This window comes from Camelus dromedarius, chromosome 1 (assembly GCF_036321535.1).
Source record: "Camelus dromedarius isolate mCamDro1 chromosome 1, mCamDro1.pat, whole genome shotgun sequence".
Lineage (NCBI taxonomy): Eukaryota > Metazoa > Chordata > Mammalia > Artiodactyla > Camelidae > Camelus > Camelus dromedarius.
This window is the reverse complement of record NC_087436.1, coordinates 116,801,136-116,825,806: the sequence shown is the minus strand read 5'-3', so window position 1 is coordinate 116,825,806 and position 24,671 is coordinate 116,801,136. Positions and strand designations below refer to the sequence as shown.

General features: G+C 42.9%; 1 protein-coding gene across 4 annotated transcripts in view; it reads right to left on the bottom strand.

Moving 5' to 3' along the window:
• The window catches only part of CLNK (cytokine dependent hematopoietic cell linker), a 184,028-nt gene that overhangs the window by 34,001 nt on the left and 125,356 nt on the right, over positions 1–24,671 (bottom strand). For all 4 annotated transcript variants that reach the window (XM_064488054.1, XM_064488057.1, XM_031437329.2 and 1 more), the window contains 5 exons: positions 24,372–24,478; positions 19,407–19,452; positions 7,560–7,585; positions 7,328–7,347; positions 5,689–5,799 (listed from right to left, as the gene is read on the bottom strand). In XM_064488054.1, coding sequence (XP_064344124.1) covers positions 5,689–5,799; positions 7,328–7,347; positions 7,560–7,585; positions 19,407–19,452; positions 24,372–24,478 — 310 coding nt within the window. The remainder of the gene's footprint in view (positions 1–5,688; positions 5,800–7,327; positions 7,348–7,559; positions 7,586–19,406; positions 19,453–24,371; positions 24,479–24,671) is intronic.

Sequence of the window (24,671 nt, the reverse complement as noted above, 5' to 3'; positions counted from 1 at the left end):
GGCATACAGTGCTCAGACGCTCTATTCCTGGCCACAGATCTCCAAGCAAGAAGCAAGCGTACCAGGGTCCCACATTTTTAAACTGGTTTCTTCAGCCCACCTGAGATGGTACATCTGCACCCTGCCTTCCCCTTTTAATGGGGCAAGTGAAGGATGAAGAGGTATGGTTAGAAGTAATAAAGTAGAGCAGACACCCATAGTATTCACTCTTTGGGGGTTAAATTGAGGCTAATTTCAGTGTTTTCAATATTTAAGAAACTCTGGCATCTTAGGAATACAGATTGGCCATGTGGCTTTAATTTAAAATGTGTAGTTGATTTAATTTTATTTATTTATTTTTTGAATGTGTAATTGATTTTAGACTTGTGATTAAGTTGTAAGAATCAAGCTATGTTCAACTCCATTTGTAAACAGTTTGAACTGTCTAAGAGAACTTGAATTTTTCTATATATATACATTTACTTTATTAGCTTTATAAAAATTAGATGTTGAAGTTTTTCTTGTTAGGGTTAAACCTACCTGTCAGCATTAGAAGGGCTTACAAGTCAATTACATTAAGTGAATAAAGGTATTTCAAATATTTAAGGAGCTTTAACTGAGTTCCTAAATATCTCATGGTCTTAGCCTGTCTAATGTGACAGAGTGATTGTCTTCCTGTTTAGATAAAAGTCACTCCATTTATGTATTGAACAATACGCTTTATAGATGGAAATTTGAGGCTTCGGGAAAGCTAGGCTTTGGAATTGGTAACTTTAAAAACTTGGATTTTTAAGTGAGAACCCAAGTAAATTGTCAGAAGTCCTGTCTGAACACAACCACAGTCCTTGGGCACTGAGATGCCCCTGGTGACGAGACCCCCACAAGACCTCACGTGGAAGATGAAGGCCTCAGGCCTCAGGGGGTGTCTTCAATGAGATTTGTGAAGACAGAGAGACCTGCACAAAGTGACCAAATTGCAGAGCAGGGTGGGAAGTCCTCCCGGGAGCACCACGTGGCCTCCTGGAGAACCTCTTCCCACTCAGAAATTTTCCCGTGACCTGCAGCTGGAGATGCCAACACATAAAGCATGGTCATTGACTCCGTAGAATAGGTTTTCCTTCATCCTTCCTGCGCATGACAGGTGCTCAGTGTGTGTCTGAGGTTAACACTTTTTACTATGAAAACAGCCCTTTCTGAGTCTCCCTTAGTTTTTGGTTAAGCTTTACATAAATTGGATTTAAATCTTCTTTTTGTCTTGTATGAGCTCCATCACACTCAACAAGTGAAATTTCCTCTCTGAAGCTCCATTTTCCCACCTGTAAAATGGGTAAATGCAGACAGGTACGAGGAGGGATGATTAAGGTTCCCATGAAATAATACATGCAAAAGCTCCCTGGAATAAAGTGCCACCTCACGTCAGCAGAACACTTCTAACAGTCATGCTCTCTCTTAACTTAAACTTTTTATTCTGGGATAATTGCAGGTCTCTTGCAGTGGTAGGAAATAATACAGAGAGATTTCATGTGCCCTTCACCCAGCATCCCCCAAAGGCGACGTCTTGCAAACCTACGCTGATAATAAAGTTCACACTTTAAAATCAATAGTTTCTGTTCAAAAATGTGAATCTGCGCATCTTCTTGGTAATTCCTACTTTCTCTCTTTTTATGGTTTCTCGAGACGTATAAAGACTTTTTTTCCACTTCCCAAGTCATCAGAATACACAGAGTTGCCACCAAGATGGCTTGAACTGATGCCGTGGCTGCACTGCTGTTTGAAAAGGGAAAACCACAGTTCGGTGTTTTGTTTGAAAAACATCGCATCCTTTACTTAAAGTATATTTTGTCTGAACACCGCACCTTGGGCCACTGAGTTGGCTGAAACTTAAAGGAAATTTTGTGGCTCAGTGACCGCTCTGCACTTCTGTGTCCTCATCAGAAAACTGGGGACTACAGCATTGCTTTCTGCACAGGGCTGTTGTGAGACTTAATGAGTTCACGCACCCAAAAGTCTCCGAAGTGGGCTGAGCAGAGCTAGGACTCAGCAGGCGTCTGTAACTCTCATGGTGTCTCAGGGGCATATTTATTTGGTGCGCGTACCATGATATTAAAATTGTAATGGATGCGTAGTTGGAAATTATTATTATTACTTTGTCTCTTGATGTCAAGGAGAGTTTCCACGTGGCGCTTAGTATATCCTAAACATCGCTCCAACATTGACTTCTCTTTCCCTTTCACGGAGAAAACATTCCCCAGGTTGAAAGCTTTGGTCTGAAACTTAGATGCAGTTACTTACAGTAATGACGTTTCCCTCTTATATGCATTTATTCAAGTTAAAAAAAAAAAAACAAGTTAAGCAAAACAGACTAAGTCCATGGCTGCTGTAAAAATCATAGTAATGATCATTAGTGGTTGAGAAGGTCCAACCAACATTCCCCAAACCTCAGTGTTCTGAGTTTTCAGCTGTCAATTAATGATCTGCATGACATTTCCCTTAACTGAAGTGCTTCAATTCGGCAATTGTTTTGGGAAGCCAAGACTTAGCTTTCAAATGGAGAAGGGCAGAGCTGTCAGAGACCGATGGGGGCTGAAACACAACGGTGGGGACCACCACCGCCACCCAGGCTGAGCACAGCGGTGGTGAGGGCGGCAGCGGTCAGGCGGATTGCCAGACGTAAATCACAGCATCCCTGGGGAGGGCGATTCATCCCCGGGGGTGCCCAGGGAGCAGCTGTCAGGAAGGCAGCGGGCACTATTTCCCCCCCAGAAAGCTCGGCTCTTGGTGTTCCTTCTGTTTTCAGAGAAAGTGAACCTTGCGACAGCCTCACATGGTTGGTCACCTGCGGTCATTAGTCACGGCCATCTGACTACCCAGATGGGGCCAACTGAAAATGGATTCGGAAGCTCTCTTCCTCCAGCAAAGCTCTCTCCTTCCTGGTGGCGCCCCCAGTGACTGGGCTCTGCCCGTTTTTGCTCCCTCAGCCATCACACACCTACCCTGTAACTCGGACCAGGTCACCTAGCTTCTCTGAGTCCTCGTGACCTCTTGTGCCCAGTGGGTAGGGAAGTGATTCTTACCAAGCACCTACTATGTGCACCCACTGGCCTGGGCACTTGGCCCTTCCAAGCCTTAGAAATCCTACGTTACAGGGCTGCTGGGCGGACTCAGTGGGAAGGAAGGTGACTGACCTCTGGAGGTGCGTGTGGTGAACAGAACCAGGGGGGCTCTCATGACATCTAAGGGTGAGCACACAGCTGTCAAGTCTAACTACCCCAGAGACACAGGACGCACACGTCGAATGATTCCAGCGCCACTGACACTGCTGACAGTAGGCTGGTGTCATGGAGACAGCAGCCGAGGGGGCATCTGGAGACCAGGGGAGCCTTATTCTTGACATCAGGAGCTTGGACACAGATGGGTAAGGCTCAAGCACCTTCGAAACTCGAGTGGCAGAAACATCCCTAGAGCCTGGCTCCCTCTGGGCGCTTTTATCCTGGAGGTACATAAAACTCATCCAGGAGCTTTGAAAAACAGTGTTGCCTGGGTCTCACCTCCAAGGGAAATCAAACACATGCTGGGGAATAGTACTTACAAAAAATTTACCTAATTATTTTAATGTAAAGCCCAGATGAGAAACATTGCACTAGAATATAGAGCTTCTATTTCAAGAAAAAACAGGGACATGGGTGCCTGATTCTGTGCAGCACAGACGGGAGATGACGGGTCAGTGTTTGTCTTTCTTCCTCCCAGCGACAGCTATCACCCCCGCGCTTTAGAAACACCGCGGAGCTCCTCGCCGCACTTCCGTCTCAGCGGACGTCACTTGCTTTCTACCAACAAGGAAAGCAGGACCAACAGCCAGAAGTGACGCAGCTGGGATCCAAACCCCGTTCTGCTGGGTCCCAGTGTCCTCTTCTTTCCCGGGGAAAGAAACAGAAGGAAAATGCAAACCTTCTCTTCTCTGCCCTAAACACCACTTTTAGACGGTTATTCATCCGATTTCCTGTCTCCTTCTCTGAGTTCTGACCAGCTCTTGACATATCAGACTATTTGACCAGGAGTTTTAGGGACGGTGCGGTGTCCCATTTCCCGTTCTGATGACATTCCACTGCGTTTGTTGCTTCTCAGTCTCGCTTTGAAAAGAGAGATCAGAACAGAGCAAGTCCAGTGACTCCTAGTCTGGGGAGGACCCTTGAGAAACTGCAGGTGGAAATGAATATTTATCAAACATCCACTGTGGGTCCGTCACTGTGCTGAGAAAGCAGCATGCAGAAGTGAGCCAGTCCCTCCTTTTGGGGTGGAAGGGACAGACTTGGGTCCAAACATAGCAAAGGCACCAAGAGAAAATGGCTCAAGGTAGTAAATGCAACTGATGCTGGTTAGAAGTATGTGCTGGGCAGGCACCGATAGGCACGTGACAGACATCATCTTACTTAGTTCTCACATTAGCCCATGGGGGACGTGGTAAGCGTTATTATCATCCTCGCTTTACCTCCGAGGAAAACCTCGGGCTTCGAGAAGTGAGTCACTTGCCCTAAGGCAGAGTCTCCCGACCTCTGCACCACTGACCTCTTGGTCTGTAGCTCCTCGCTGTGCGGCCGTCCTGGGCACCGTGGGATGTTCAGCAGCATTCCTGCCTCTGCCCACTAGACGCCAGTAGCATCCCCACCACCGATGTGGTCACCACAGAAATGTCCCCAGACACTGCTGCCTTCCTTGGAGGCAAGGTCGCCGCCAGTTGAGACCACTGCCCACCTCTGCCAGTTAGGAGAAGGAGCCCCTGCCTTTCAGGCCGGGCAGTTTGGACTAAGACTTGAGAACTCTCGGCCCTTCTCTGACGCCACGGCCAGTCGAGAAGAGGACAGAGGAGGGAGGGAGGGCAGGAGGGGATTCTGCAGGGAAGACGCATGTTTGTGTCGGGCTATAAAGGATGAAAAGGGAAGAGGCATTTTAGACTTTTTACATACTCTATCAGAACCTGGGGTGAATGGATTTTCCATCGAAGCTCAAAATTTTGAATTTTGTGTCCATGAGAAATGGTTACTAACTCAGCAATGCCTTGGGCCCCACCGGCTGACCCCACGCAGCTGACCAGCTATGATGAGATGGCACCACTCCTTCTGTGCAGAAACGAGGGAAATGCCAATCTCTGTTCTGAGGTATAAATAAGGTAATTTTCAAACTTTAAACTCTCTAGGGAAAAGAAGATACATACCCATTTGTATTTGTCACATTTTGTGATCGAAGTTGGCTGCCCACTGCCTCACACGCTCGGAGTGGGGCTCTGTCATCAGCAGTTAATACCAGAGGGTTGGCTTTTTCATATTTATTTGTCAAAAAAATTGCATTTTTGATGAATGGGTTTTCACGCGTGGTTATACCTTTCTCTATCCTGGAGATAGGAAACGGGGGGCTGAGTTGGTCCTCAAACAGTCTGACCTTCCTTTCAGTCCTGGCATTTAATATTTTCTTTAATAACTAATTTATGTCGCATGGGAGCCACTCTTCCAATAACTTATTTCATTACAAAGAAGGTGTGTTTTCTGTTAAGGAGTCAGACTACAGGTGCCTGGGACGATTTCCCTCCAGGTGCAGGTGGCTCCCCACCACATTAGGGGACCCGTTCAGAGAGGTGACTGCTTGTCCTTGCCGCCCTCCCCCTGCCCCACCAGTCCCCTGGTCATCTCACCACCAGTGACAGCCAGCCCTCACCTGGGCCCTCCCTGGGCTTCGGGAAAGGTGTGCTTCTGCGGGAAGGGTGGCCTGCTGCTCGCCGGCTCGGGGGGCAGCGGCTGGTACTTCTTTGGAAGAGTGATGGGTGGCCTGTGTGGAAAGTCACAGGGGGAACCTGAGGTATGTCATGCTGGTGGCCCCTCAGACCCAGAACTCACACCTCCCTGCCCGAATCTACACGCCCCCAGCTCTGGGTTGGAAACATCCCTTCTGGGGGCTCAGTGCTTTACAAGGAGCCTCGAGTATCAGAACGGTCATTCCTCCGACCAGCCTCGTCCCCGTCCCTGCGCCTTGCTCTCGGGGCTGGTTCTGTCATCTAGAGTGGGACGTAACTTCCTCCAGGGTGTCACAGGTGTATCCACATGCCGTCTGCTGGAGCTTTAGGAGGCTTGGGGTGAAAATATGATTATAGCTTTTCATTTGCCCCAGACTGGAAGACACGAGCTTTTTAATCTCCCCAAAGAAATAGGACAATGCCAGAAAGTCAATGAATGCCTCGCTCACTCATATATTCACCCACCCCCTCACCCCTCCACAAAGTGTGGGTGGTGGTGGGTGCCGACGGGGCAGAAAGGGGAAAAGAGACACGGTGCTTGACTCAAGATGCTTCCCTCTCGGGGGGGCAGAGGGAGGAGTGGTGCGAAGACCCCAGCCAGGCGTAAGCCCTGGGACGGGCGTGCTCACGGGGTCCAAGCAGAACAGTGGAGAGGCTGACTCGCTCAGAGCCGAGCAATCAAGTCTGTTGCTTGATATACGTGTAATATGTGTAATAGTATTTGCATGTACATATATACCATATATAAATATCTGTATTATATATAAATATGTATTTATATGTGTATGTGTTACATATAAATATATTTGTGTGTTTATACATATATAAATTTATATATTATTATATATGCATTATACATTTATACATATGTTTATTACATGTATTATATCTGATTTATATCTGTATTATATGTCTTATATGTATTTATATGTGTATTATATATAAATATGTACTTATATGTATATATTTATTATATATAATTGCATTTATATATACATATATAAATTTACATATGTCATGCATTTATATATGTATTTGTTACATGTATATGCCTTATATATAAATATGTATTTATACATATATGTGTTACATATAAATGTATTTATATATATAAATTTATATATAACACACATATTATATATTTACATATGTGTTTATTACATGTATAACATCTGATTTGCATTTGTATGATCTATACACATATGTACTTATATAAATCTATACTTCTATGGTTAAGTCCCTGGAAGGCATTTCCCAGGGCCAATACTCTCTGGCAGGTTTCTGTGCTAAAAGGAGGGAGAGATTCTGCACTGAGAGAAAGGAGAGAAACAGGAAGGAACAGGGGAGCAAGGTGTTCCTTAAGGACTGATGAGTGAAGGTCCACTGGACAGATGATTGTGGATGAACGAACTATTAAATGGATGAATGAGGCTTGTTTCATCTTATTCATTGACCAGCTCATAGGAGTTTTTTCCTGTCAGATGTTTATGTTTCTCTTTTTCAAATTCTTGAAGTAATCATTTAAGTATATAGCAAGACAAAATTCTATTTCAAGTGTCTTACCGAGGAGGTGGCACCGGCTTCTGCAAAAGGAAAGAGAATCAGAAATTACACTGATTGTTCTTTGAGCAGAGCTCGTGGTTGACGGTTTTGGGGTTTACAAATAGAAATGACAAATTCCAACCAACCTTCTGGGATTTATTTTTCAAGTGACATCCAAGACGTCACACTGTCCACGTTGCTATGCTTCTAAAGTAAAGAGTGGGTACAAATGCATTTTAATGCTTCTTCTTACCTTGTTTCCCTTTGTGGATTTGTCTCCTAAAACATAAGAAGGAACAGCAGTGAGTTTATAGAAAATGTCATCAAGCTATTTCTACACGTGTTTAAGTGGAAACCACTCCTGTTTGAATCGTCTTGTTGCTAATGGCAATTCATATTTGTTGAGATCTTATTAGATACCCAGCACCATGCTAAATGCTTTAGTTTTGTGATCTCCTCTTAAGATTTCTTTTGGGGAAAGATCCAGCTGTCCAAAAACAATATAACAAAACACATACTGTTCTGGATGATTTTAAGGGATCTTTTAGGTCTAAAATAACCACTTCATTGAACAGAATTACCATTCTCCCTGTTTTGTTTCTGTTTTGGAAAACACTTGTTAAACAGGGTAGACTTCTGTGCATGAATCAAACACGGGTGGCAGACGGGAATCGTAGATGTTCCCAGCATCGTGAAAACACATACTATGACCCCGGATGTATTTCAGCAACAGCAGCGGTCTAGTTAGTATTAGATCTTCGGCTAGTTCAATGATGTGACTGAAAAACTCATGCCACAGGCTGCTTTCTTAAGGCACGAAATTAGAAAACTAAAAACTAACTTCCCCTCATTTTATTGGGTATTGGCTTTGTCTCAGGGTTCCCTGGGGAACTGTCTTATTGCTTATGTCGATGACTTTCCCTGTGAAGCTAAGTGTCAGGTGTCCAAGCGGTCTTTTCTCACAGGTACCACCATATCTGCTGGGGATCAATTCAATTCACTGGAAAAAAATTCAATAAAAAGATTAAGCACCTGGAATTCAGTAGGAACACTCCACTGATTGTTTCAGAGACATCTATCCCATTGGCTTCAGTGACTGTGACATTAGAAAAGGACATTTATCTTCCTTTCTCTCACTGACTTATTATGGAGCCTAGAATGTATGTCGGGCATGGATTCATTTTTAACATATTTATTGATGTAGGTATTGGGGAATATAATACTAAAAAAAAGGTGCTATTCCCAGGTAAACGTACATTCCAGAGGCAGGAGACAGAAAATAAGGAAACAAGAGTATGTGATGGCCGGTGCTGACAAGTGCTACAAAGGAGACTGAAGTGGGCTGAGTGAAAGATGGGGGGGGACTACTATGTTTTAGGCAGACCCTAGAAGCCCCCTTGGTGGACGAGTGGTGAGAACAGAGGCCTGAAGAAATTGAGGGAGCACACCATGAGAATACCTGGGCAAGAATACCCCTGATAGAACAGCAAGTGCAAAGGCCCTGAGGCCAGATGAGCACCAGGGGGCACCACTATCTGAGAGGTGGTGGGGTTGGGGGTGCCCAGATCACACAGGGTCTCACAGGCTCTGGTGAGAACTTTGCTTTAACCGTCTGCATCTTTTGATACACTGTCCATGTGTCCTGTGCCTTCATTATAAGGATTTCCCTGCCATCAGTTAGTAGTCCCCCTCATTAAAAAAAAATTCTGTATGATATTATCAGCAGCAGCACGAATCCCGAGGGCTCCAGCCTTATCACATATGCCTACCAGCAGCAGTCTATGCCGGTGTGCTTCCCTTGTTCGTTGCTGAGGTAACTGAAACCCCCACAAACTAAGAGGTAGACATGAACTTCAGGGTGAGAACTCCACAAGTGAGAGAAACTAGACGCGCAGGAGAAGTAACTCATCATTACTGTCATGTAGCTTTGATCGTAATCCAGATTAAATGCAAACAGCTTTTTTTTTTTTGAGGAAATAGAATTCATTTCATAAAGTAACAACAACTCAGACATTTGGGAGAATAGAATAATGGAAGAGGAGATTTGGAGCTGAGTTCCTTAAGTTTGATTGAGTTTTGATTCTGCTACTTACTACAGAAGGATCACGGCAGGTGCTCAATTAAGTATCGATGACATAAACAACTGGATGGAGGAACGGCTGAGTTTTCTCATCTGGGAAACTAAGAAATGGTTACTCACGCTTCATGGGAATTCCTGTGTGTAGTAAACGTGTCAATGCACTTCAGGCATTAAGGCACACCCACTGTTACTGGTAATATTGTCTCATGGACAGTTAGGGGGAAACGGCAGTCTACCCCCGTGATGGGCGACACAAACATCCCCGAATGCTGTGAAACGTTCGCCGTCACCTAAGACCCAGGCAGCTGTTCTTTGAGGTCTTGCTCATCTTGAAATTCAACGAAGCAGCTTTCACCAGGAGGAGGCGGGCGTGCTCGCCATCTGGTGGCCGCATGTGTCATTAGCACCACCTGCCCAGCCTCTGTCCTCATGACGCTCTTCCGTTGGAGACAAGATAGATTTCACTTTCGCTGCAAAACGCATTGCTTCTTGGGAGATAAACGGAGTCAGGTGAAAAAGCCTGGCTGTAGAATCTGTTGGACCTGGTTTGACTATTACTTCCATAACTTGTCAGGGTGAGTTTATGAGGAAGTTGTCAACCTCAAAGGGTTCTGTGACATTAAAGCAAAGCTTCCTGGAGAAGAAGGAAGGTGAGACCTGTTTGTGGTGGTGTTTCCGGGTTGGGGTTGAGGGGCCGGTACCAGCTTCCAGGAACTGACTGTTACATTTTCAGGACTTGGCAATACAGTTGTTAAACACAGCCATTACTAAAAAATAAATTGTGTAAATGTACACTTGTATCAAAAACAAAGGTAACACATGCTCAGAACTCACGGCTTCCTAACTCCTCCATCACATTTAAATATGCTCTTGAAGTTATTTACCTCTGTGGTGTCTATGGTGGAAATACTGGAAAATGGTATCTCTTTCCAACTCTTTGTTCAATGATCATGTTGGTAGCTTGGACTCTGCCACAGGGGGAGTATTTATACCATGGAAACTGGCAAAAGCTGCAAATCAGGGTTTGATTTATTGTTTTACTGCTGTCTAGACGCAAAAAAAAAAAAAAAGATGGAGACAATGTTGACAAAGCACGTTCAGTTTATAAGGGTGTTGATCTGTGGCCTCTGCCGCTACACCGTGAAAAGGCAGGCTGAGGGAGTGTACTTCCAGTATTGGAAAACCGTCATCTGTCTCAGCTAAGAAGTTGTTCATGTCATTATCTCCATTGTCCCCATCATTAGGCTACAGATACAAAAGTTTGCGGAAAAAAATCAGCAAAAACACTGTGAAAATCAGTTGGCTGTATGAAGCTGACGATTAAGACTGTTGTATATTCTATTATTTTAAAATCGTGTGCTACACGTCTTTTTACCAGTAAAATTTATAACTGTGTATGCATACTTTTTTGAGATCCAATATTTTCTTTAATATGTCTGTGGTGGGTAAATTACTTTCTTTTTTTAAATAAAGACTAATTTTTAAAGCAGTTTTAACTTCACAACAGAATTGAAAGGAAGGTACAGAGATTTCCCATTTATTCTCTGGCCCCACACATGCAGAGCCTCCTCCTTTTTATCAACATCCCTTACCAGAATGTTGCGTTTTTCACCAAGGATGAAACTACACTGACACATCATAATCACCCAGAGTCCGTAGTTTACCTAAGGGCTCACTCTTGGTGGTGTACATTCTGTGGGTTTGGACAAACGTGTAATGACCTGAATCCACCATTGTAACATCATACAGAGTGTTTTCACTAAAAATCCTCTGTGCTCTACATAGTCCTCTCTTCCCTCAGATCACACCCTTGGCAATCACTGAACTTTTTACTGCCTCCATAGTTTTGCCTTTTCCAGGATGTCATATAGTTGGAAACATACAGAATGTAGCCTTTTCAGATCAGCTTCTTTTGCTTAGTAATATGCATTTAAGTTTTCCCCACGCATTTTCATGTTTTGATAGTGCATTTCTTTTTAGCACTGAGTAATATTCCACTGTCTGTATGGACTGTAGTTTATGGATCCATTCTGCCACTGAAGGACATCTTGGTTTCTTCCAAGTTTTGGCAATTCTGAATAAAGCTGCCATAATGTCTGTGTGCAGGTTTTTCTGTGACATAAAATTTCAAGTCCTTTTGTAAATAGCAAGGAATGTGGTTGCTGGATCACATGGTAAGACTATGTTTAGTTTTGCAAGAAACTGACAAACTGTCTTCCAAAGTGGCCGTACTATTTTGCATCCCCACCAGCAGTGAATGAGAGTTCCTGTCTCTCCACATCCTCACCAGTGTTTGGTGTTGTCTGTGTTTTGATTTGGGCCATTCTAATAGATGTGTAGTGGTATCTCATTACTGTTCAGTTTGCATTTCCCTGATGACTTATGATGTGGAACATCTCTTCATAGGCTTATTTGCCATCTGTACATCTTCTTTGGTGAGGTGTCTGTTGAGGTCTTTGATGCTTTTTTTTCCCCATTGGGTGGCTTGTTTTCTTACTGTTTAATTTTCAGAGTTCTTCGTATATTTGGAGAATAGCCTTCCACCAGATGTGTCTTTCACAAATAGTCTCTCTCAGTCTGTGGCTTGTCTTCTTATTCTCTTAATATTGTCATTTGCAGAGCCAAAGTCTTTCATTTTAATCAAGTTGGCTTCTCAATTATGTATTTTTCCATCGATCATGCCTTTGTTGTTGTAGCTAAGAAGGCACCACCATACCCAGGGTTATCTAGGTTTTCTACGTAATCTTCTATGACTTTTATAGTTTTGCCTTTTCATTTGGGTCTATGATTCATTTTGAGTTAATTTTTGCAAAGGGTGGAAAGTCTGTATCTACATGTATTTTTTTTGTAGGTGGATGTCCAGTTGTGCCAACGTCATTTGTTGAAAAGGCTATCTTTACTCCACTGTTATCACCTTTGCTTCTTTGCCAAAGGTTAGTTGACTACATGGGGGTCTGTCTCTGGGTCTTCTGTTCTGTTCCACGGATCTATTTGTTAGTCTTTCACCACTACCGCGCTGTGCTGATTATTGTAGCTTTATAGAAAGTCTTGAAGCTGGGTAGCATCTGTTCTCCAACTTTGTTCCCATACATTTTTTTTCAGAGATTTAGAGGTCAAATATTTGCCAGTGCTTGTGATCTGGTTTGGGGGCTACTACTAATGTGCTGTGTGACTTAATACAAGTTGTTTGGCCTCTCTGAGCTCTGGTATCCTCATTGGTGATTTGAATGGTTGGAAAAGAAGACATGTAGGTCCACAAATTTGTTTCTTGATAGAAGGGACAGTGACACAATAGAGTGGTCACAAATGAGATCTTTGAAGTCATTTAAGTTCTAGGTGGCTTCTAACCCTACCTCTATCACTGAGTAATCTTGGGAAAATTATTTAAATGTTCTGGGCTTGTTTCCATGTTTGTAAAATGCAGATAATGAAGTGTAGTTCCTTGGATGGTTAGTATTAAATAAAGTAATACATGCTTTTCCATCAGCTACTATTCAATTTGTGTTAAATATATGCAGTATCTTTTATCTATAAATGAGCATGACAATTAGCACGTTCAGAAACAGGCCATCAGTATAATGTTCTGTAATTAGAGAAACAGACTCTGGACAAAATTGGATAAAACTTGGCCTCAGTCACAGTACTTGTTACGTCTAAGAGTTTTATGGTATATGAAAGCGAACCATTAGGATTCCATGTCCTGATGATTAATTGCACAAGAGTCCAAAGAAGCAACTTATCATCCAAAGGGCTAGTGCCGATTTGACAAGGACTGTTTGGGAAACCTCTCCACGTCTGCTGAAACTTTCAGAAATTAATTACAGCAATAAATTGCTGGAAGTATTCTTTGGCTTGAGTAGGGGAGGGATAAAGTTAGGCAAAGCCAAGGGTGTGGGAGAGGACCTGCTTGTTTTAACAATTCCTCAAATAATATCTGAAAGTGCAATTTCTTAGGAACAGGCACTGAGACAGTTGCAGGATGGGCTTTAGTGATGGGTGTGGGACAGCGGCATCTTTCCAGAACATGCCCGGGGAGCCGTCTTTTCTGCTGACCTGGGTGTCCCAGGGAGTGCAGGAGAGGTGGGCAGGCAGGGTGGCGTGAAGGACCAAGACTTCAGGGGTGATGATGAGGGCAGTGGACTGGGTGGCTTTGTGTTTATGAACCATATCCATGGATTCACAGCATGTGAGAGACCACTGGGTCCTACCACATTTCTACAGGTGGGAGACTAAGGGCCAGCGGGGGAGTATCATTTGCCTAAATTCAGGAGCAGCGACAGAGATGGGGCCAGAAGCAACCAGGCTTCTGGACTTGCCCCTTCCATGCTCTGCCTAATGGGAAGGTGTGGCCGAGGGTCACAGGTTTGTCTCCAGGGGGTTCTAAGACCCCTGGCAATGCTTATCTAATATGATTTTAATCAAATGGGCTAAATTTTAGCATAATTGAGTGTTTACTGTGCAGCCACTATGCACTCAGCACAGTGCCACGTGTTTGCTGCAGGGAAAACAACATTTACTAAACTTTGGTCTTTGTGGTTGATAATCACGGGCAGCAGGTCTACTGTGTATGCTTAACACCGAACTAGATGGAGCATGAGGTGCCTTCAGCCTACACGGAGAGGCAGGGCGACTTCCCAGTGTAGGCAGGATGGCAGGGGGTGAAAGAGGGAGGAAAGAATCCTGAAAATCACCAGTTCAGTTCAACATCCTTTTGTCCAGGGTCCGTCATGGATCAGTAACTGTGCTCTAGGATTCGGCTGGTTATCACCTTTAAAATGGACAAGTGTCTTATGATGTAGGTGCATTTCCTCTGTTTTATAGACATGGAAACTTACATTTGGAGAGGTTACGTTCCTTGCAGATTTCAATTTGGAAAGCGGTAGCACTGGGATTAGAACCCAGGGCTCCTGGTCCCCAAGCCCAACATTCATGCAACCACGTTAAAGTTGCTTCTGTGCATCAAAAATAATGTTTAACCTCCCCTGTTTTACACCTCAGTCCAATGTCCTTTGCTCTGTGAATCCTTCTTAGGACACACAATTCTTCCTCTGAGGCAGAATTGATACGTACGCACTTTTTTGAGTTCCCCCAACAGTTAGTATAGACCCAACTCACGGTCTAAGGTCTTATGTGACTCCATCCCCTGGCACAAAATGATTTGAATAAAGTGAACCTTCTACTCTGGTAGTTATCATTACAGTGTTGCAGCTGCCTTTTTTAATTCTTCTATTTGTGGCTACTTGATATTGCTCTATGGGAAAGTGTACTAGGGACATTAAAGAGCTGTCAAATGCCTTTCCTTTTCTCTGAATGGTGGTGAGACAAAATACTGTCCCGTAGTGTCATTAATGAGAGATTTTCCAAAGTTGACAACATTACCTTTGAACTGAATGTTGTACCAATGCCTCTATTGATTTTGAGACAGTGATTGAAATAAATTTAAATCCAAAATGGTAGGAGAGTAATTTTAAATTTACTTCTAATTATTTCTAGGTCTGTGGACTAAAGGTTTTATTTTTGTTAAGGATATAATCTATAGGATGCCAAATTCCATTTTTGCAAAGTTTTGTGTTGCTGTATTCTGCCACTAGGGGGCAATATCATCCATCAATTCATGTTTCTTTGCGCTAAACATTGTACAGTTTGGATGGGTGGGAAATTAGGGAACAGGAGGCGGAGTTTGCAGAAAAAGCTTTAGATACTTGCAAATGTATGAAAATCTTGAAAACATTGCTGCAGTTGACAAAACACTGGATTCTGGTCTAGGCTCTGACTGCTTGCTCTGTGACCTTGAGCGAGCTACTTCTCTTGCTAGGATTCTTTGCATAAAATGAGGGTACTCAACCAGATTAACTCTAAGCTCATCTCTGATTCTAATTTCTTTGACATCTAAATTCGGCTAAAAGCAAACTAGTAGAAAGGCCTTTTGATGGCATTATGTGGAATTCTCTTTTGCTTCTTTTCAAGCAAGCTCGTGTTTCCAGAGACACATGTTCAACCACCTAGGCATAATTCCCTCTTTCTTTTCTTGGCTGGTTTATTGTATTTCGTTATAAATTCATTCTTGTATATGGTGTACTTTTCACCCTAGAGGATATTGGTTTAGAGTTTGTGCTTGGTTCACATGTAAGGCAAAGACAAACTCATTTTAGCCTCCTTTATTCTCAGCATTAGGATGCTGAGCCACACCATTTTTGACTATTGCAGCTATCCTTATCTGAAAAGAGATGATTTCTTCTGGATCTGTGGCTAATGCTAATGGTTCATCCCAAACAACTTACATCTTATAAGTACTTCCACTTTTACCCATTTTTAGGAATGAAAAAAAAAAAAACAATATTCAGGGAAGATAAGTTCTCAAACTCTGACAGTTTCCGGATAATGTCAGAATATGATTCCAAGAAAAATAATATGAAATGTACATTAACATAAATCTGTAACTGCTCAACTGGATGAAAAATATCATCATAAAATTCTGCCATGACTGAACCATCCAATATGTTTTTTTTCTATGTCATTTTGTGAGAATGAATAAATTATCTGAGAATGAGTTTGCATCAAAAATACAGAATTTTGTAATAAACACATAAATCATTCAAGCATTTTCCAGCAAGATGCCTGATCCAAAAAAACGGGGGTATTCATATTACCTTCCCCTCTTTCAGTCTCCTTCTTGGTTCAGTGCCTTAGAGTTCTGGGTGGTAATGGAGAACCATCAATTATGGAAGTGTAGGAGAAGAAGACGTAAAGAAAATTACTCTTATTGAAGAAGTTTTGCACACCACCTACAAGCTCAACTTCTGTGAGCCTCACTCTCACTGAGGTCCTCTCTGCAGTTATGACTTCAGTTGACACTGGGGTTGACTTTTGAAAAACAGTCGTATTTTGTGATACCCATATATCAGCCAACATCGCCTACAAAATTGACTCAATTAACTCTGAAAGATACATTCTTGTGGCACTTCCTGAGGAACTGCTTTTTGTTTTGTTTTGAGCAGCTAATTTCACATAAAAAAGCATGATCCCCTTTTTGCTTAGACTACTGGGAAGCTCAGAAGCAAACCAGTAGCTTCATTTTAATAGAATGTACTGATGTGTGCCTGAGGATCCTGAATTTTATCTTTACCTTAGTCTCACAGTCTATCTAGATGTTTGTTATGATTAAAAAAAAAAGTTCTTCTAGTCTACCATGCAAGTTTTTGTTAACTACTCCAAATATTTGTGAGCTGAGGCAAAGTGTAGATAAATACATGTAGAGAAATACAATAAATACAATAAATAGTTGTGATATTGTGATTTATAATAAGAAATATATATTTGGTCTTTAGAGTCTGGTCCAAGCTCTTCAATCCCTTGGAATTTCCCAGATGATGAGAGCTATGCTTGTAACATCAAGGAAGCAACTTTTGGACCCTACCTAAGAATGGGGGCTGGCCGCCAGTGGAGCCAACCATGTGATTAGAGGGTTGGAACTTACAGGCCCCCACATCTACCCACACCCCCACACCCCAGGGAGTGGAGAGTGGCTTGAGATTGTGCTCAACCACCAATGGTCAATGATTTAATCAGCCATGCCTATGTCCTGAAGCCTCCATAAGAACCTGAAAGTTTGGAGTTTGGAGGGCTTCTGGGTTGGTGAGCACATGAAGATTCAGGGAGTGTGGAGGCCCTGTGCCCTCTCCCCATACCTTGCCTTATCTTTCTCTTGCCTCTGGCTGTTTCTGAGTTATATCCTTTTATACTAAGCTGGTCATTTAGTAAGTACAATGTTTCTCTGAGTTCTGTGAGCCACCCTAACAAATTAATCATACCTAAGGAGGGGGTGGTTGGAACCTCCAATCTAGAGCCAGTCTGTCAGAAGCACAGGTGACAATCTGGGTTTGGGATGGCATCTGGGGTGGTGGTCTTGTAGGGCTGAGCCCTTAAGCTGTGGGATCTGATGCTACCTCTGGGTAGTGTCAGAATTGGGTTGGATTATAGGACACCTCGCTGGTGTCTAGAGAATTGCTTGATGGTGGAGGGCAAGCCCCTCACAAGTTGGAATTGGGATTAGAACCATCTTGATAGTCAAACAGTCATATTCTTATATGCAGAACGGGGGTCAAAGAAGATTCTGCAACCAAAGAACTGAAGGAGGATGTCTATAAAAAAGAGAGACTGTGAAACCCACTTCTTGTCCACTTTCTCCCCAGGACTCATTTCTCAATAAATGCCCATGAAGGTTCTGTTATGACCTAGAACATTTCTATGTGAATGATTATGGTCTGATCTGGGATCTCTCTGTGCTTCTGGTCCTTTTCTCTGTCAAGAGGTGTGAAAGTCCTTCCTCTGCATAATTCACGTGGTTCTCGAAGGACTGAAAATACATCAGTTAATGGAGAAGGGCTCTGAATCAAGTGCTGTGTACATACAAGGTCCTGCCATGCATAAGGGCTACGAAGCGCTGATATGAAAGCTCCCCTATGTTGAGGGGTTTAGGGTGGTGGACGGGGAAGTTAGACAGGGACCTGTCAGGTTGTGCAGGATGGAGAGGAGAGATGGGCCAGGGAACAGCTACTGTTTCCTGCCTCTGCTGACTCAGCTGACCTGCGTGGTCATAACCCTGCCCACTTCACACTTACAGAGGAGGAGAGGAGAGCTGCCTTACTTAAGGGCACACAGCCAGGGAGTGGCTGAGCCCGGGCTTTGGCTGCTCTCTTTGCTCCTTCCACCATGTTTCCCTTTGTGGGAATCTTCTCTTTGCCCCTCCAGGTCTGCCCTCCACCTTGTCCACCCTGCTCCACCCCACTCTCGAGCCTGGGGGACCAACCAGCACATGCGGGCTGCCCTGCCTTGTGGTTTCTAGTTGGATTCAGCCATTGGGAAGTCCTAGCAGGAGAGTCGAGGAAGGCTGGAGAGTGAAGTTGGCATGTTGACTCCCACCCTGTGAGGTCCTCTTGGGCTGGTGGTGCCCCTCAACCAGTGGTCATCGCTCCTCTCAAGGTGGTGTGCTCCTCCTGGTTCTCCTTAGCTGTCCCCTGATCCCTTTGGGTCTTGGGGTGGTGACAGCACTACAACACCGTCCGTTGTTTTTCCCCTACACCTCACACTCCTTACTAAATAGTTCCTTTGTACATGAACCTCTTTATTTGGTGGCCTAATTTGGGTATGCCATCTGTTCCCTGTTAGGACCCTAACTATTACACTTTCCATTAAAGAAAACGTGACATTACTGATACGTTGTAGAATACAGCATCAGACACAGATGATGAATTCGGTATATTTCAGTTATTGGGAAATGTAAGTCATGGGACTGTCATCTTTTCTAACTGGACACTGTAGAGGAGATGGGGCACTGGGGGAACGTGATGAGAGAAGCTATAATGTGTACAATCCAATTAAATTTCTTTGTCTCTCCTCCACGTGTGCTTCCAGCGCTACTGAAATCGATTATTTCCTTTCAGCTTCTTACCTGTCTCTTCATCTCCAAATTGAGTTGCTTTGCCTTAAGCTTTAAAAATCTATTTTCATATTAATTAATCAGCATTTTAAAATTAAATTTCGGGAAATATACACAAAATGTTATGATAACTCACAGAGAAAAAAATGTGACAATGAGTGTGTATATGTCCATGAATAACTGAAAAATTGTGCTGAACACTGGAATTTGAAACAACATTGTAAAATGATTATAAATCAATAAAAAATGTTAAAAAAAATTAAATTTCTGTCTTGCAATTTTACCAGGGGTATGTTTACAGAAGTAACTTAGTTTTATATTTGATGCAACCGGTATGTTTCAAAACACTTTCCCAGAATTGCACAATATGGAATATGACTTTTCACACTCAACTTCTCCATCAGTCAGGTAAGGTGATAAAAGGGCATCAGATGTGAGAGAGTCTTTCTAACATTAGTTGTTTCATGAAGGTTAATTCAATTAATAACCTTGAAGAAAATTTGTGACCACAAGCAAAAAGGCAAGAGGATCTTGGAATATACGAATACACTGATACTGCAGACTTTGTGGTTTGACTTTACCTTTGGCGTGCTGGCTTCTGATGTCCTTGGAGATGGGTTGTTCTGCCTGCAGAAGACAATATGGCAGCATTACCTCTTAAATCGGGACTATACCATCTCGTGACCCCACTCAGTACAGTTAGAGTCCCAAGGATAAAGGCCTGAGTCCCTGGGCTCATCATTCTTAGAGATTGCCCTCAGAAAACATGTGTTAATTTGTGTAAATCCATGTACCGCTGGGCCAGTGATGAGTGTTCAGGTGGAATGTGGCATAAAAATATTTGGTTTGATAGATAAACAAGATTATACTGTATAGCACAGGGAAATATACACAAGATCTTCTGGTAGCTCACAGAGAAAAAAAATGTGACAATGAATATACATATGTTCATGTATAACTGAAAAATTGTGCTCTACACTGGAATTTGACACAACATTGTAAAATGATTATAAATCAATAAAAAATGTTAAAAAAATTTGGTTTGAGATCCACTCCTGCTTCTTATTGCTGTGAAACTTTGGAAAGGCATTTACTGTATTGTGAGCCTTACACTTTTCATCTTTTTAACAGGGAAAATACTTAGTCAATTCATCGCTTTGACTTATTGTGAAGATCAACATATATGATCAAGGGCATAAAGCGAACAAGCAGGCAGATCAGAGTGTGGCCTCGTGGGATGCCCGTGTGGGGACTGCACCTCCACCACATTCCAGCTATGAGAACGTGGTCACTTAACCTTCTGAGCCTCTGTCTCCTCATCTGTGAAATGCAGGGAACAAAAGTACTGAGACCTCATGAGGGCGGGAGGTGACACACGCAGTAAGACACGCAGTGTGCCTGGAACAGGAAATGACACTGTGCAAGCTGAATAACCATCCCCTGTCATTACTTATTGTATTAAAGGCACTGCTGGACTATTAAGGGTGGGCTGTTTGATCGTTCCACATGAGGGTGAAGAAGATGATGGAGACGTTGTAATGATGCTCTATGCCTTTGAAAGCCTTTACGCCTAGGTCAGTCTTGGGGTCCATGATGGTTAATTTTATGTGTCAGACTGACAAGGTCACAGGGTGTCCAGCTATTTGGTTCAACATTATTTCTGGGTGTGTGTGTGTGAAAGTGATTCTAGCTGAGATGAGAATTTGAAGGAACAGACTGAGCAAAGCGTATTGCCCTCCCCAGTGTGAGTGGGCACCACTCAGTCCATTGAGGGTCTGAATAGAATCAAAAGGCAGAGAAGAGGAGATCTGATCTCTCTGCCTGACTGTTGACCAGGAATGTTGGTCTTATCCTGCCTTCGATGGACTGACATTTACATCACTGGTTCTCTTGGTTCTCAGGCCTCTGGAATCAGGCTGGAACTCACACGGTTGCCTTTCCTGGGTCTCCAGCTTTCAGATGGCTGATGATGGGACTGAGATGGAGATGATCACTATTTATATGTATATCTATATATGTCTATCTTCACATATCTCTATATGTCTCCATCATATCTATCTTATCTATCTATCTGTCTGTCTGTCTATCTATCTATCTACCCATCCATCCATCTGTCTGTCATCACCTCTGTTTTTAGAGAGCCCTGACTAATGCAGAGTCTTTGTGCTGCTCTTTATTGGCACCAAGTTGAGCTGGCCTAGGTGGGTGGAGAGGAAGGGCCACTAAACCCCTTGTTAACGCTTATGCCCTGATGTTCAACGTCCACTTCTTTTCCTCTGTGGAATACTGAACCACTGTATTTATGCCTGGAAAGGGCGTGGCTCTTCTGCGGGTCAATCTAGTCAAGAGTTGAGTCCACTCTTGGATTTTGTTGTTGCTCTGGCTTTCTTCATCACACCATCAGCTTCCAGTTCCTCCAGGGTGACCCTGTAGAGGCTGGTGTGCTGGAGGGTTTTTACAGTTTCTGTTGCATCCTCACCTTTCAGCTTCCTTGTGCACCTGCCCCACAGAGGCAGCCTCTCTCAATGCCCTTGCCCAGCTCCCATTGCTGGCCTGGAAAAGGAGAGGTTCTTGATTGTCTCTGTCTCTGGAGGACCCTGCATGATGAGGGTGTCAGGGCAGGACTTCCTTAGTGTTCTTGCTTTTTTCCCCTTTGGTGGCCAAATTCCATTTTGTGTCTTTGGGTATTAGCCCCATTTGGATCTTTTGCATGAGAGTTTCTTTGCAGTGCCTCTTCCCCAGAGGGAGGTGCCCTCTGATGGCATGAGTATAGGATCCCCAGCCTAGGAATATTTCCCGCCCCTCCCAAGGGCTACTCTCTCCCTCTATCAAACATATATTTATTAGTGCCTACTGTATACCTGCATCAATGCTAGATTATGAGGGACCAAAGAGGAATAAGTGCTTGGATGCTAAAGGGAGAATCCAACATGCATGCAGGTCTGAGTTCACAACATACTGTAATACAGGTTCAATTAAAAGGCAAGTTTTTCAATCTTAGCACCGTTGAGAGTTGGGGCTGTATAATCCTTTGCTGTTGTGGGGGCTGCCCTGTGCTTTTGCAGTATTCCTAGTGGCATCCCTGCCCTCCACCCAGTAGATGTCAGTAGCACTCCCCCAGTCCTGACCAAAAATGTCTCCAGGCATTGCCAAATGAATGCTCGGGGGCAAAATGGTCCTGGATGAGAGCCACTGATTATAAAGCAATGTGTTATTGGTGTCAAAGACTGCTTTGTATTGCTTCTTCCAGAAGACTTCTCAAAAGTCTCTGTCTAGGCTCAGAGACACAGCTCTCTGCTCTCTGTAACTTGTGTTACCTTTGTCTTAGCATCTTGTCTGACATCATTGAAACTGCCAATTCAGGCCACCACCTCCTCTGTTAGACTGTGGGCCCTGGCTCAGTCTTTATCCTCATGGTTGAGCAGAATACTTTGTATATAACAAGTGCCCAATAAATGACAAGCTGGGTAATGGTTTGGTGGTTTAAGACAGTTGTAACCAGCCTACAGAGTCGACATGGGAACTGGCTCCTGTAAGGACTCTCTCTCTTTTTTTAATTGAAGTGCAGTCAGTTACAAGGTGTCAGTTTCTGGTGTACAGCACAGTGTCCCAGTCATGCATATACATACATATATTCATTTTCATATTCTTTTTCATTAAAGATTATTACAAGATATTGAAGATAGTTCCCTGTGCTATACAGAAGATATTTCTTTTTTCAAATCTATTTATATATATAGTCCAACTCGTATTTCTTGAATGAATTTGTTGACTGAATGGTTAAAGTGTTTAGCTGGGTGTCTATGAGGAAATGTTCAATATTTCATGCCTCATCTTGGTCTCCCAATCTCTATCGGCTGTGTTCTGTGTGAATGGCATTGCTTGGTAAAAATTGTTGTTTTTCTCTTCTTGTCAATATTTAACAGAAGCCCTGGGGTTAAATAGGTAAACAATGTGAACAGCTAATGCACAAGGAAGAATGTGCTATAAATATTCAAAAGCATGTTCACACTCACTAATAAATGTGATACAAGTTTTAAAACAAGAACAGTGAAATCCCTTTTTAAAAAAATTATGATTAAAAAAGTAATAGCCAGTTTCGGTGAGAATTCTGTGAGGTGGAAATTCCAATGTAGGGCTTCCAGGAGGGTAAATTGAAATGATTTTTCAGAAAGAAATTTTACTGCATGTACCCAAAGCCTTTCAAATGTTTTCACTAAATTGTTACATAAAAAAATTAAAAATCTTACAATGGGGAAAGCTATATCTATGAAGATCATGCTTATTAATGCTTGCTTATCATATGGGAAATAGTTTTATGACCAGAACGTAATGTTAAAAGAAAGGACTCCCTTCCGTGAAGTGTATCTGCACAGAAAACATCAATATGAAATGCACCAACTGATAATCCTGCCACCCCAGGGGTGATTAATTTGCATTTTATGCATTTCTGCATTAAGAAAATTAACTATTAGCAAAAGTGTTATTAAAAACAAAATCCTGTATCTGTTTAGAGCATTTTCATTTACAAGATAGCTTTATAAGATTATCTTTTGTGGTCTCCAAACAGCTTTTTCAAGTAGGCATGGCAGGGACTTTTATTTGTGTTTTGTATATGGGTTTACAAAGAGGCTCAGAGAGGTTGTGTGACTTACAGTTGTCCCTTGGTATCGGTAGGGGATACCAAAATCTTATGAATACCAACATCCATGGATGCTCAAGTCTTTTATATGAAATGACATAGTATTTGCAAATAACCTACACATGTCCTCCTGTATGCAGTTGACCATTCAACAACACGGGTTTGAACTGGGTGGGTCCATTTATAACGAGATTTTTTTTCACTAAGTACATATGATGGTACTACACAATCCTCAGTTGATTGAATCTATGGACATGGAACGGCACATGTGGAGGGGTGATGTAAAGTTGTGTGCAGATTTTCAGCTGCCCAGAGGGTCGGGCCCCGAACCCTGGGGTTGTTCAAGGGCCAGCTGCACTTTGAATCATCTCTAGATTACTTATAACACCTAATACAATGTAAATGCTATGTAAATAGTTGTAAATACTAAATAGTTGCTGGCATACAGAAAATTCAAGTTTTGCGTTTTCGAAATTTCTGGAAATGTTTTTTTTTTCCAAATTCTTGTGTGGTTGAATCTGCAGATGGGGAACTGGCAGATATGGAGGGCTGACTATATGAATCACCACACAAGTAGTTGGAATCATTGGTCCTAAAATCTGGGCAAAATGATATGTTATTATTCAAAAGATTAGAGTCTAAACTCTGCTTCTGGAAAACAAGATGAGCATTAGATGAGATGCAGGTGAAACTCCTTAGCCTGGTGCCTGGCTCACAGAAAGTCTTCAACAAATATTAGTTTTCCTTCCATCTAGGGGCTCATTCTACAGGACCATGATGCCACCAGTGACCCCCTGCACCTCACTGAGCTTGACCTGCTCATCACCTAACAGTACGCCTCGGGAAGGACAGATGGGAAACTCCTGGGTGCCAGGAAGTGCCCTACACCTGTTCGGTTACTCACTTCTTCCAGCCTCATCCACTTGTTCCAGGTTTGCCCGTCTGTGGGGATAGAGGTCTTGGCATCTAAGGAAAGGGGCGTGTCCATCACATCCTTGAAAAAGCGTGTGTCTGTGAGAAGAGAAAAAGAATTTAAAGTCATACGTTACATGGACTCACGATTTACAAAATACTCACAGAACTACAAATTCACTGAATCATCACAATGTAGGTATGAGGCAAGGAATTCTACTTCCACGTAAGAGAGGAAGAGACTGAGGCTCAAAGAGGAGACATCACTCCTTTGGGTCCATGGGCGTCAAAG